At 53.2% G+C, this 12,208-nt stretch overlaps 5 protein-coding genes across 5 annotated transcripts; 1 reads left to right on the top strand and 4 right to left on the bottom strand.

The window, feature by feature from the left end:
- Positions 1-103: 103 nt before the first annotated feature.
- Positions 104-3,049, bottom strand: DSM5745_04046 (tetratricopeptide repeat protein; the record flags this gene model as incomplete). Its single annotated transcript, XM_026746062.1, has 1 exon — positions 104-3,049. The coding sequence occupies one exon, from the start codon at positions 3,047-3,049 to the stop codon at positions 104-106; it is 2,946 nt and encodes a 981-aa protein (XP_026605058.1).
- An 808-nt stretch (positions 3,050-3,857) lies between these two features.
- On the bottom strand, positions 3,858-4,498 carry DSM5745_04045 (uncharacterized protein; the record flags this gene model as incomplete). The annotated part of the gene is made up of 2 exons (XM_026746061.1): positions 3,858-3,967; positions 4,033-4,498. 2 exons carry the CDS (start codon positions 4,496-4,498, stop codon positions 3,858-3,860), a joined length of 576 nt encoding a protein of 191 aa, XP_026605057.1.
- A 442-nt stretch (positions 4,499-4,940) lies between these two features.
- DSM5745_04044 (glycoside hydrolase family 5 protein) lies at positions 4,941-6,559 on the bottom strand (the record flags this gene model as incomplete). The annotated part of the gene is made up of 4 exons (XM_026746060.1): positions 4,941-5,615; positions 5,680-6,060; positions 6,121-6,385; positions 6,462-6,559. 4 exons carry the CDS (start codon positions 6,557-6,559, stop codon positions 4,941-4,943), a joined length of 1,419 nt encoding a protein of 472 aa, XP_026605056.1.
- A 664-nt stretch (positions 6,560-7,223) lies between these two features.
- Positions 7,224-9,972, bottom strand: DSM5745_04043 (putative APSES transcription factor (MbpA); the record flags this gene model as incomplete). The annotated part of the gene is made up of 3 exons (XM_026746059.1): positions 7,224-7,909; positions 7,958-9,635; positions 9,709-9,972. The coding sequence occupies 3 exons, from the start codon at positions 9,970-9,972 to the stop codon at positions 7,224-7,226; spliced, it is 2,628 nt and encodes an 875-aa protein (XP_026605055.1).
- Positions 9,973-10,610: 638 nt separating this feature from the next.
- DSM5745_04042 (uncharacterized protein) lies at positions 10,611-11,750 on the top strand (the record flags this gene model as incomplete). The annotated part of the gene is made up of 1 exon (XM_026746058.1): positions 10,611-11,750. The coding sequence occupies one exon, from the start codon at positions 10,611-10,613 to the stop codon at positions 11,748-11,750; it is 1,140 nt and encodes a 379-aa protein (XP_026605054.1).
- Positions 11,751-12,208: the final 458 nt, after the last annotated feature.

Below are 12,208 nucleotides of genomic sequence, written 5' to 3'. Positions count from 1 at the left end.
GCTTTTCTCTAATCCAGACAAATGCGCATAAAACAAAAGGATGAAACAGGTCGCAAGGATGAGTGCAAGTAAATTCAAATCCACCATCATTTCAATAACCCTACTACCTCCCCCCCGAAACCTCCTCCTGCAACTCCTTCAACCTCGCCCACCCCTCCGAATCCCCCCAAAACTCCTTCCCCTTCCCCATAACTCCCCTAACCGCACTCCGCGCCTTAAACCGCCAATCCTTCGCAACAAGCTCCTTCTCCTCCACCTCCTCACCCTGATCCTCCCGATCCAACATCCCGTACTTCGCGTACCCCCTGCGCACCAGGCGCTCGGTGGAACTCACAATCTCCATCCACCGCTTCTCATCGCCCATCTGGAACGCACCCTGGCTCGCCGACGCAACGGTCGCACGCCATGCTTTCTCATGTGCCTCCAGGGCCTTGGACGGTCTGTTGCGGAACCGCTCGACCGTCGCGACGAGGAGCCACAGGGGCGCGGAGTGCGTGATCAGCGGGACGATGGAGGACTCGATGAGGCTGAGGATCGAGCCGGGGATTGTGCCGCTGCGGACGATCTTCGTCGTTCCCTCGCCGTCTTCGGCGTGGGATGTGGTGATGAGAAGATCGTCGTAGTTATAGTCGGTCACGAGGTGGTCGACGAGCATGCCGAGGATTGGAAGGTCGACGGCTTTCTCGCCCTGCTTGGGGCCCAGGAGCTCGATGACTTTGCGCTGGGCGGTGATGACGTCGCGCCAGGGTGTTAGGGGCGGTGGGATGGACGCGGACACGGTAAGCAGGTTATCCCAGATGCGGGCGTCTGTGTTCTTCAGCTGTGCGGCGCGGTGGAGAGCGTTGATGGCCTCGCGTTTGCGCTTGTACGGGTCTCGAGCGGGTTTCTTGGCTGGCTCGGATTCTTCCTCGTCGTCTGCAGGTGGTTCGGATACTTGTTGTTCTTGCTGGTCTTCTGCGATGTCGTCGACTTCTGAGGGCTTCGAGGTGCGCAGCATTGCGGCTGCGAGGTTGCTCCATGCCTCGGCGTCGTTGTCTTCGAGTTGCACGGTCCGCGTGAAGGACTCGACTGCTTCGTCCCAGCGTTGCAGCTCGAGCTGAACGCAGCCGAGCGCGAACCATGCGCTGTTGTTGAGGCGATTGATGTGTAGACTCTTCTGGTAGGCTTCGGCGGCTTTTTCGAGGGCGGGGGGCTTGAGGGTGAGGAAGTGGCGGGCGAGGGAGCGCTGGGCGCGCGCGTACCGCTTGTTCGAGACCTCCCAGGCGCGGTCGTACAGGGTTGGGTCGCTTTGGATGTCACCAAGGATGCAGAAGAGGCGGGGGGCGTCGGCGGGGAGGGGGGAGAGTTCGGGGCCCTCGAACCGTTCGTTTTCGTCGTCGGGGGAGCCGGTTGGTGCGTAGAGTTGGCGGCGGACGGTGACGCGCGCCTTGTCTTCTTTCTCCGTGGCGGCGTAGCAGAGCGCAACCTCGGCCCACATTTGTAGGCGCTCGTAGATGTCGAGGGCTGTTCGGAGACCACCAAGGTTGACCCAGCGGTTGGCGAGCTCGGATTCGAGATCCCAGCGGGTAGAGAAGCTCAGGAGCCAGATGTACCTGAGACGGTCTGCGGCTGATGCGGACTCGTCTTTTTCTGGTCGCGGAAGGAAGGTTGACGGCTCTTGCTGGGTTTCGGTTGTTTGGGTGTCTTGTGTGGCCGTGTCTGCAAGGACTTGGTCGACGAGAGCCTGCATCTGCAGGACGGATCTCTCCACGGTTCGGGTTCTGTACCCTTCAATTCGGCTTCGTAGAAGCAAGCCTTGTGTATAGATTTGCCAGTTTGAGCTACCGCCGTCAAGAACACGAGTAGCATACGGAGCGGTTTCTTCTCGCGTAAGTCCGTCCTCAGGTCGAGTGTTGGTGATGGCTGCGGCGAAGGAAAGAAGAATAGCAGAGTCAACTGGGTCCAGCATTGGCTGGTCTCCAGGGTCAAGAGATGCCAATGCAGGCGGGAGCGTTGACTCCTCCTGCACAGTCACAGGCTTTGCCTGCGGCTCTTGATCCTCCGGTTTCGTGAAAGAGATGGACTCCAACAGAGTGTCATCGTTGAGATCCAATTTCTTCGGCGCAAGTGCATCGCCGTTCGTCCCCACCGAGGCCTCAGCACCATCAGTCTTGCTCGCATCCGCTGCACTCTTCGCCAAAATGACAAGCTGACTGATATCCCTTTGCTGGAATTTGGTCCGCTTTCCGAGCCTACCAGTAAGCGCAAACTCGAACTTGCGCTCCGCAGCAGCCCGTTCAAGGTCCGTCCTCGCCTTCGCATCGAAGCCGTGGTGAATATGGATGGTGGCACGTTCCAGCAAGAACTTGCCCTTGTCTTGACCAGAGGTCTTCTCGCCCAACAGGAGCTCGCTCATCACATCCAAATCCTTGTAGATAACATCCTGCAGCGTGCTCGTAACCTCAGACAGCATCTTCTGGTGTAGGAAATTGACGCGCATCCGTGTAGTCCTGGCCACCAATGGGCCGTTCTCAACAAGAACATCGGCATCAACCAGAATAGCCTTAGCCACAGCAAAAAGCTCCACGTTCGGTGTCAACTTATACGCCGCCTCTCCATCCACAGAGAGATCCCGAATGACCTTATCACAAATCGCGCGGACGGTAGCGGGGTTCGAGCGCAGCGCCTCGGGCACAATGACATCCGCGGACTTGAATTGGAGCGGAGGACCAGTGACGTTGGACTGAAGGAAGGCAAAAAGCGCAGCCGATCCAATGTGCAGCAGCTGCGACTTCTGCTGCTCCGCACTCAGGCCATCGATAGGCGCAGAAACGACCGCTTTCGTTTTCTCCGACACGAACTGGGTATATGAGATCTCGCCTCGGGATACGCGCTCGAGGCTTCCCTCGTCGGAGTTGTGGCCGAAAACTTCCTTTGCCAGTGGCAGCTCGAGAAGCGGCGCTGTCTGGCTGTCTTCAAGGGTTATCAAGTCATATTGGTCGTTTAGCGAGGGCTCGCTGAACAGGGCGTTCAGGGACTCCGGGTAGTTCGGGCTCGAGGGGTCGGCCATTTTGGAGGTTCAAAGCCTAGCGGGCTTTCTCATAGTCAGTATGAGACATATATAGAGAGCGGAGCACCGTGGAAAGGGTCATAACCCACCGTGGTGAGCGGTTCAGATGAGAGTTTGGACTAGCACACGATACAATCACCGGTGCATACCGGAGACCTAAAAGAACCGAGAAACCCAGGAAGCTACCGAGAGAACTGGAGAACAGGACAACCAAAGGTCAACAGATACCGAGCAAGAATGACTGAACGAGGGGATCCATCATCCGATCAACCCCGCCATCTTTTTTCCGCTCCAACTTTTTTCGCCGCCTTATCGATAAGGCACACTGGTGGGACGTGGCATTACGTGTGTGCCTGCCAATACCACCCTATCCAACAGTATGTACACGCACTATATACTCCAGTTCAGTCATCAAACCAAGGAATCAATCCTTCGATCCCAGGTTTGCCTTCCGCACTACAGCAGCGACAACTGTCATCAAGCTCGTTCCTTGTCTCGATCACGAAAGGTTGGTCGCCGCCAACAACAGATTCATCCAACTCGCACCTCGAGGGTACCTGGACTCGAAACCTCGTTGCCCTCACTTTTCTCAATGGAGTAATTAGAATGACCAGAGTGGTCGCTGGTAACGGTCTTGTTATCCGCAAGGTCCTGAAAAGGTTGATCGTGTGATAACCCAGCGCAACGCAGAGGTCCTCCAAGCCTTCCAAACCTGCTAAGGTGGCGCATACTTCCTGCCACGAAGATCGAATATTGCGGTCTATACGGTAGTCTCGAAAGACACTGGTTTGAAAGTACAGGGAGCGGATCAGCCTGAGCCGGCGCGCGGGAATAGCGCGCGGTAGAGCGAGTAGTGTGTAATGGTCATCGACAAGGAGCTTATTTCTGGTGTATAGTAGGCTAACGCTTTCAGAGTATCTAGAATGCAATCAGCTCGAGTTCCCATTATCACGATCAGGGTGCGAGAACCAACATTCGCCTACAGCTGGAGAGCAAACCCAGAAACCTGGCTTTATGCACTGGCTCGCCATCACCAGCAGATCGTCGCTGGACACTCCCATCCCTCGCCATGGAAGGCCGACACTCGTCATGCAAGGAGCAGGCATGATCCTCCCAAGCAGGTGAAGGATCAGCTCTGCAAGGCCTACTGCATAGTCTTCGATAGGTTCGCCAGACATGGAGAGGAGCTGCAGATACCAGAACCTCCTCATAGACCATGTGCCGGAGTTCGGGCGGTAACTTGAAGTATAATGACTGTGTCTGGGCATTCGTGGTTTCTGTTTCTGATAGCGAGCGACGACGTCGTGGAAGGGGCGTTGGCGCGTTAGCCCGACGTTCAAGCCAGTATGAGACCCGGCGAAACCGAGATTTAGCCCATGCATAGGCGACCAAGTACGGGGCGATAAAGACCAAGGCAAGGACTGTCTTGATGGTTTCCAGGCTTGCCATGATTTGACGGTCAGGCTGTAGGTCAAAGGTTGTTATTGTGGGCTTTTATATGAGTGGCTGGGCACATGTCAGATCTGGCTTGATTGGCTATCACTAAGTAACCTTAGTAGGCATGGCGTAGTCGGCTACCTATAGCTGCTTTGCTAGTAAGTACATCTAATGAAGCCTCAGCAGTCGAGAACATGACTGGCCCGTTACAGATCGTTTTCCCCCAAAGGATCCTGTTCCACTCAAGTCCGATATGTAGCATTGTAGATTCTAGTCTCTAGTGAATATATCATCCGCATTATGCCAATCAATAAACACCAACAGCTCTTGAAGTTTGCGCGTGCAGTGGCAACCCTACTGGGCTTTGGATATCAAATAAGGCTGGTTTTTATTCTCTCTAGACGGTACCCCCATCAATCCATAACCTATATAAGTGCATATACTCGATTAATCTCTAGTTCCCTGCCACATTCGCATGCCCTCTAAGAATCTCATTAAGGCCCTCCCGCTGCACACACTCCTCAAACGCAAAGCTCCTCGCCAACTCCTCCAAAGCTCTCTCATCCAACCCCGCAAACAACCCCGCAAACTCATCCGCAAACGAACCCGCCAAAAACGTCTGAAATACAGCGCGAAGCAAATGCCTCTCCGTATTCCACGGCGTCGGATACGTCTCCTTCGCGCTCGGACTGACCTTATCAATCCACTCCACAAGCGGCCTCAGCACACCCTCCGCTTCACTTGCAACAGCAGAATCCCGTCCCCAGTGATCCAGCATAAGCGCTTTCTTCTTCTCCAAAAACGGCTGGATGAGTTTGTTCCAGGCGCTGTCCGGGCTCGTGTGGATCATCCCCTGCAGCCCGATGTCCTTGTACAGCCAAATGGACCAGTGGATCTTGTACTTGTCGTAGATGCGCAGTTGCTCGCCGAGGAGGTTATAGCGGGATTGGTTTATCGATGTGGCGTCAGCGTCGGCACTTGGGTTTGCGTAGACGGGACCGAATTCGCCGTTCCAGATCGGCGTGTTGTTGCTCTTCATGAACTCTGCTTTGCGCAGGAATTGCCGCTCCAGGTAGTCGTTTTGCTCGGGGGTTGCGTTGTACCGTGGGCCCGTTGGGAAACCCATGGACTATCAGGTGCATCTGTCAGTACGAACTATGCGGGATTTTAGGGAAGAGGTGGGCAAAGCGCACCGCATAGTCATGCATGGCATAGACGCAATTCGGCAACACTTTATCGAACCCCCTCCACTCCATCGCAAAGGTATTCCCATCCAGCCACAGGATATGGTCCGGATCCACAGCCCGAATCGCCTTCTCGACACGCTCATAGAACGCCGGGAGCCGAACATGTTCAGGATCACATGGCTCATTGAGCGGATTATACCCCGCAACCCAGGGATTGCCCTTATACCGCGCTGCAATCTGCTCCCACAGCCAAACGGTGCGGTCCTGATGATCCTTGTAGTCCCAGAACGCGGCGTGATTCGTGCGGTTATCGGAATGCCAATCGGGGTTCTGGCCGCCGGGGGTCGTGTGCATATCGAGGATCGTGTAGATCTTTTGTTTGGCGCACTAGATACACTGAATTAATTCCTATACATTCCCTCCTATGTACGCAGCGTGTTAGCCTACCAACTCCACCACCCGATCCAAGTGCTTGAACCCTCTTTCCTTAAGCACACGCGGGTTCATATCATCCTCGAAATGGCGGTAGTTGAACGGGATCCGGATGCAGTTTAGCCCTAAGCCCGCGAAGAATTTCGCGTCTGCCTCGGTGAAAAAATACTCGAGCCACTTGTCGAAGAAGAACTCGTACTTCTCGGGCCCGAGGACCTTGAGCATGGCTGCGCGGTGCTGAGACTCGTGCGCTGGGTACCCGGTGATGAAGTTTTCCATGCTGGTAGGTAACATCTTATTAACTATCGTATACGGTAGACATTTAGACGTAAATAGGATAAGACATGAGTTCTTACTTCATCCAACCTCCAATGGCCGCTCCACGCAGGATAACCTCATTGCCATCAGCGTCTACGACTTCATTGCCGTCGACACGGAGGATGCCAGTTGCCATTTTGACTGAGGTTCAGGTTGGTGCTTCTCGGTATAGCGCGATTTCGAGGTCTAACAAGGTTCTGGGTCGTCGATGCGAAAATTGTCTAACATTGCAGACGAGGGAGGGGATGAGGCCTATTTAAGAGCGCGCAGGGCTGTGGCAGCCGGCGAATAGGTGAGAAGGCCGAGCGAGACGCCCTTGGCGATTCTAGTGGCAACCGGCATTGTTCGAGCTGGGCGGGGTAATGAGTCGTGTCAAGTCCTTCGTTGCAGAGAATCGTGAGATGTTTCTTGGAGGTGCAGCGGATAAACAACTTGGGAAGCATTTAGCCTGATTGCAGTGCGGGCTCGGATCCTTACCCGCTTGTTCGAGTGTACTCGATAGGATCGGACACTGCAGGCCGGTAGAAGCATCCGTTCACTGTGGACTCAAAGACGTTATGCCATATTAGGATTCGTAAGTGCCGTAGGGTATCCAGTAAATACTGACATATATACATGAACACAAATGTGAGAACAACCGACTCAGCCGAAACACCCGACTAGAAGAGAAGAACGCTCACGAAAATGAATCGTACGAGTATCGAAGAGATGTACAGCAGTCACCCAGTGGGCCACAGCCTGCCTATGCAGTTCGTATGTACTCACGTAAGTCCAGTACGTCCATCGGATATAAAAAGCCATCACCAGTCCTGGCCACGGTCTCTCATTAAGATCTCGATGGCCTCATCTTCCGGAACTGGATTATCATTCAGCTCTTTGACGCATTGCGTTAAACCTTCAGCAGCCTCATCCACTTGTTCGGCCGACCAGCCCGTACAAGCCATGACCATCCGGCGATAGTTTTGGCCAAGCACCACGTTCTTGGATCGGAGAGCTTCAACTTCATCCAAAGTCTCTTTGTTTGATTCCCGATAGCAACCAACCCTTTGCTGGAGGATCTCAGGAGACGGTAACTTGCGAAGGTACGCAATCTGTGCTTCAGAGAACCCGGACGCTGGATCGAACGTTTCTGGGAAAAGAAACTCGAATCCGGCAATTTCAACCCCAGATTCCTGGTCAGCATCACCAAGCGATACATGTTTCGAGCTGTCGCCGAAATCTGAAGGCATTCCCTTGAGGACTGCAAGCAGTTCCATCGACGACTTCTCCAGGTTCTTCAACCGTCTATTTGTCTCTGTCCTGTCAATAGACCTCCGTTTCAGCTCATCTAATTGCTTCTGCTCGATCTGTCGAGCTTTCGCAGACTCGCGGATTTTAGCATGCCAGTGGTCAAACTTTTCTTGTTTCGTCGTTAAGCTGGACGCCAACTCTTTGTCAAACGATCCTAATGCATCTTGGACAATGGTTGTGACTTGAGCCGTAGTTGCTAGGGTGAAGTCAGTGGGATGATGCATATGTGGGTTGATGAGTATACCTTCTAAAATTTCCTTCCTTGTCTTTTCCAATTGAGCGGCAAATGTGTCACTCCGACTCCCAGCTTGCTGAGAACTGCCATTTACCATGTCCACGCCAACGCCATAATCCGCCGGTCGAAGACCGGTATGATTAGGAATGTGAGGGTCTGCGCCCACCTCTAACAGCTGCGGAACGAGAACGGAGCGTGCACGCCCCGCCAGGTTGAGTGCGGTATCACCTTGGTCATCCCGGAGATTGACAATATCTGAGATAAACCGGCCGAGAGTGATAACCTCATTAGGGAGCGGGGTTCCAGGTTGACTTGTGGTACCATTGGGCGTCTGTCGACTCAGTGTTGTGCCGCCATGACGAACTATAAACTCAAGTAGAGCCTCAAGGTAATGCTTTGCGGACACATGACCACCGTGACCGGTAGCCGCCATGACTGCGATATGATGCAAAATTGTTCTCCCACTTCGGTCGACCATGTCAATTGTCGGAGCCAAGACCTGCAACAAACGCGGAAAGCTTCTGTAGTCAAGATTGTTCCGTGTGCCGACAGCTTTCTGCAGGGCTGTCTCACCCGCCCCATTCAGTCGGGAGATACTGACGCCCTTTCTGACTAGCGCATATACAAGTGGCATACGAGCAAGCATAGCCGCCCAATGTAAAGCATTGTTTCGATATTCATCAAGTGGGACTTCCAAGTCTTCGCCTGATAGCTGAATTAACGCCGGATGTGTCGAGAAATCCTTGGTCATTTTATCTAAGAACAGTGTCATGATAAGCTTCATCTTCTGGAACCTTTCGGGCGTTGTGGCTGGAGGAAGAGGATCAAGACCATGTCTGCCTTCCTCAACGATAGGATGTAATGGCTCCATGTCCTGGTAGAAAGAGTCATTTGGCTCCGTGGGTGTGGGTTCATTGAGTGTCATGGACGCATCAACGGGAAGACTGAATGCCTGTGAGGAACGAACGCGCTTGCGGGGTGGCTCCATGGACTCCTCCTGCTCGAAGCTCATAGCATCTTGTGGTGCGTATCGACCATTAGTTGGAATATTACTCGCGAAGCCGCTATCAGAGGCGGCACTGTACATGCTCTGTTGGCTACCAAAAGTAGGTAGGGCGTCTTGACTGCCCGTCTGCTGCGGCGGTTTCCGTATAACGCTCGACCGTCTGCTGTCGCCGCCTTTCGCCGCAGGCGACTCAAAGCGAGCCTTGCTCATGGCATTGACTGCGGTAGCGGCGGTGCGGGAAATGTTCTGAAAGAAAGTCCCCTGCTGAGGCTGAGACACACTCCGGTTTTCCATCCCACTGTAAAGCCTTTTCCTCTGTGCCGCCATTGCCTGCTCCTTTGTCGGAGTATCCAAAGAGTCCTGACCCGAAGCAGCCGTACCATTAGGATTCATGTCGTATTCCAACAGAGGCCGCAACAACTCTTCGACATGGTATTCGCGGCACAGCTCCACCCCTCTTTGGTAATTCACCCATGTTCCCTGATATTTACCATAGCCTCCTTGGACCTTCTCATGTTCACCCGCCGCAATTTCCTTCTCCAAAGTCTTTGTTCTCCGCGCCTTGACCACACCGGCAACTTTGAGGATCTGAGTAGCATTTAGCCAAGCATCAGAGCGTCGCTTCATCACTGCGACTCCGTTCACTTCCATCTCATACACCGAAACGTTGGAATAAACGGCCTAGAAACCAGCCAGCATTAGTGTCCGGACAGCGAAGTCAGGGAGAAGCCCCGTAGGCTAGGGATAAACCGACCCTGTAGATCTGAGGCTTGAATTCCTCGTGATACATCATTGTTCCGTAGCCATTCATATCCTCAAATCCATTGAAACTCGCCCTCGTGCCGTTCGGGAATCCGTTGGTATAATTGAAAGACATCGCCGACTGCTGAGAGCTCTTCGGGGGAGGAGTAGCGCGCGGTGTGGAGGCCACTGATTGCGAAGCGTTGAATGAGCCCAGTTGGGATTGAGAGAAAGACATGGCATTCGCCGACCCGATGCTCCCTTGTGAGTAGGACATAGAGAGGCTTGGGCGTGTTGGATGGTGATTGCTGGTCGTCATGGTCGAGAACCCTCAGCCCTGATCTACCACGAACCTATGAAGTCAGGACGCTGTTTAAGGATTAGCGGACTTGTCGATTCCGTCTAGAAACCAATAGCATGATCTCTAAGAACACAGCAAATAAAACAAAATATAAAATAAGGTAACAACACGTAGAGTAAGATAGACCGGTAAGAGACAAAGGACATGTGTGGGGAAATTGCACCTTGAGGATCAACCGCCCAACGGCCAGGGTCGCTCGAATTAATTGCGAGTCAACTCGCGACAAGGGTAGCGCGTATCAAGTAACCCGGCGTAGATAACGACAAACAATACCATCCAGACCACAAAAGAAGATCAATAACCAAAAGCGTCAAACCATGTACATTTCCGAGGATCCGACGTCTGCTCCGTGAATCATGCAGGCATCCACATGGAAGGGAAGACGAAGCTGAAGAACCGAAAGCGTGCAGCAGCGGAAGTCGCGTTTTGGCGCCATTTTCGCGTCTCCCGGGGAATTTTGTCGTTCCGGACCCTCAATTATTCCGCCAAGCATCCGCCGACACATGATCTCAAGCCCAACAGCAAAGTCCTAGGTGTCTTCCAAATAACCACTCATGCCGCCTCGTCACTTGATTCAACCCTCACAAGAAGAATGGCGGGGCATGCTCCGCAATCTTCTGCGCGAATGCTCCTACCTCCCTGACCCTATTGCCCGATCGACCTGCCACGACCAGATTATACAACGATTCCGCCGGTACCATTTCGACCCTAAAAGGCGCGAGGAAAATGTTGAGAAGCTCAAAGTCGTCGGCAAGCAATACGGCAAATGGCATGCCGACGCAAAAGGCGAGGAGAAGTACCTTGAGAAGATGATGAGGAACCACAAAGAAGCCCGAAAGTCGTTATCACTCCTGCGACGGGCAAATGAGGGATACATAAAACCTCTGGAAAAGGTGCTGAAAAACGCCTACGGACGCTCGGGGAAGAAAAGGGCCGAGCTGGTCACTAAACTACTCGAAGAACACAGCGCTGTGAACTCGGACGATGTCAACGCCCTTATCGCGTCCGCGGATCGGTTCGAAAAGAAATGGGAAGTCCCAAAAATCATCACCGATCTCCTGAAATCGCAACTCAGCAACGCCTATGCTATGCAACACGGCGATCGTCCTATGCCTATCAAGAGGGGCAATCCGCCTGGTGACATGAAAAACGCCTGGGAAAGAAGGATGCCTATAAAACGGGGGTCGCAATATCGTCGGAGGTGGTATCATAGTGTGCTTGAAGCTCTGCTTCCTCCATTGCCTGACGCCGATTTGCGGATGCTGGAGGGTCTAATGTCGGGCGCTGTTCCATGGAGCCCGCCTAAACGCAGGTCAACCGGACAGACTACCCCCTCTACAGCTACTGATAATCAGTACCCGAAGGGCGCGATTATTCGAACTGTTTTGACCGATGGACCTCCCAAAGGGGAAACATTTGCTCTGTATAGGAGGGGTCGACCTCATATTATCACGAGACGGTTCATGTGCCGGCTCTGGAAGCGAGTTTCGTGCCTGGTCCCACGTTACCGATGGGATGAGGCGCATAACATGCATAAATTTGAATGGGATACGGCGTCGTTCCCACCAATCGCCCTCTCTGCGAAGGAAGGAAGTTCATCAGATATCTTCGGTGGCATTGATGTCGCACCGAAGACATTCAAGAAACCTAAGGAGCCTACTCCGTACCAAAACAGCCTCTACATAAATCCTTAGGCGCTCTCGAGCTTGCTGTGTATTATAGAGATATCCATCATGTTTCCGTGTGCATTCTAGACTAGCGTTCTTGATTTTTCGTGGTTGGTCCTGGTTTATCCTATGCTTCGGCCAGTGTTCTTAAGAGACCAACTGTTTGCATACGTCCAACCGCCAATGCAAGGAGGACGACAAAGGGATGTATATTACATTAATGCTTGCAAGTAGTTTCTAGCGAATATAGTCGGTCTTCGCTACTACTGCTAGCAAGCATACAGCAACAAGCGCCCACGCCATTACTTGCGATCAACGCGAGATGTGTTCGGCGTTAACTCACCGGGTAGGGAAATCAGTCCAATTGAAAGCGGTACTCCGTACTATCTAGGGACAATATCCGACTTTTCTCGTTCCAAGGTTGTCTGATCTCGCGGAGTGGTTGGTTGCCGGGTTCCTTGGCAGAAATGACATCACCGTTGTCC

Source organism: Aspergillus mulundensis (assembly GCF_003369625.1).
Source record: "Aspergillus mulundensis strain DSM 5745 chromosome Unknown scaffold_3, whole genome shotgun sequence".
Taxonomy (NCBI): domain Eukaryota; kingdom Fungi; phylum Ascomycota; class Eurotiomycetes; order Eurotiales; family Aspergillaceae; genus Aspergillus; species Aspergillus mulundensis.
The sequence above is the reverse complement of the archived record's forward strand: the minus strand, read 5'-3'. Positions and strand labels throughout refer to the sequence as shown.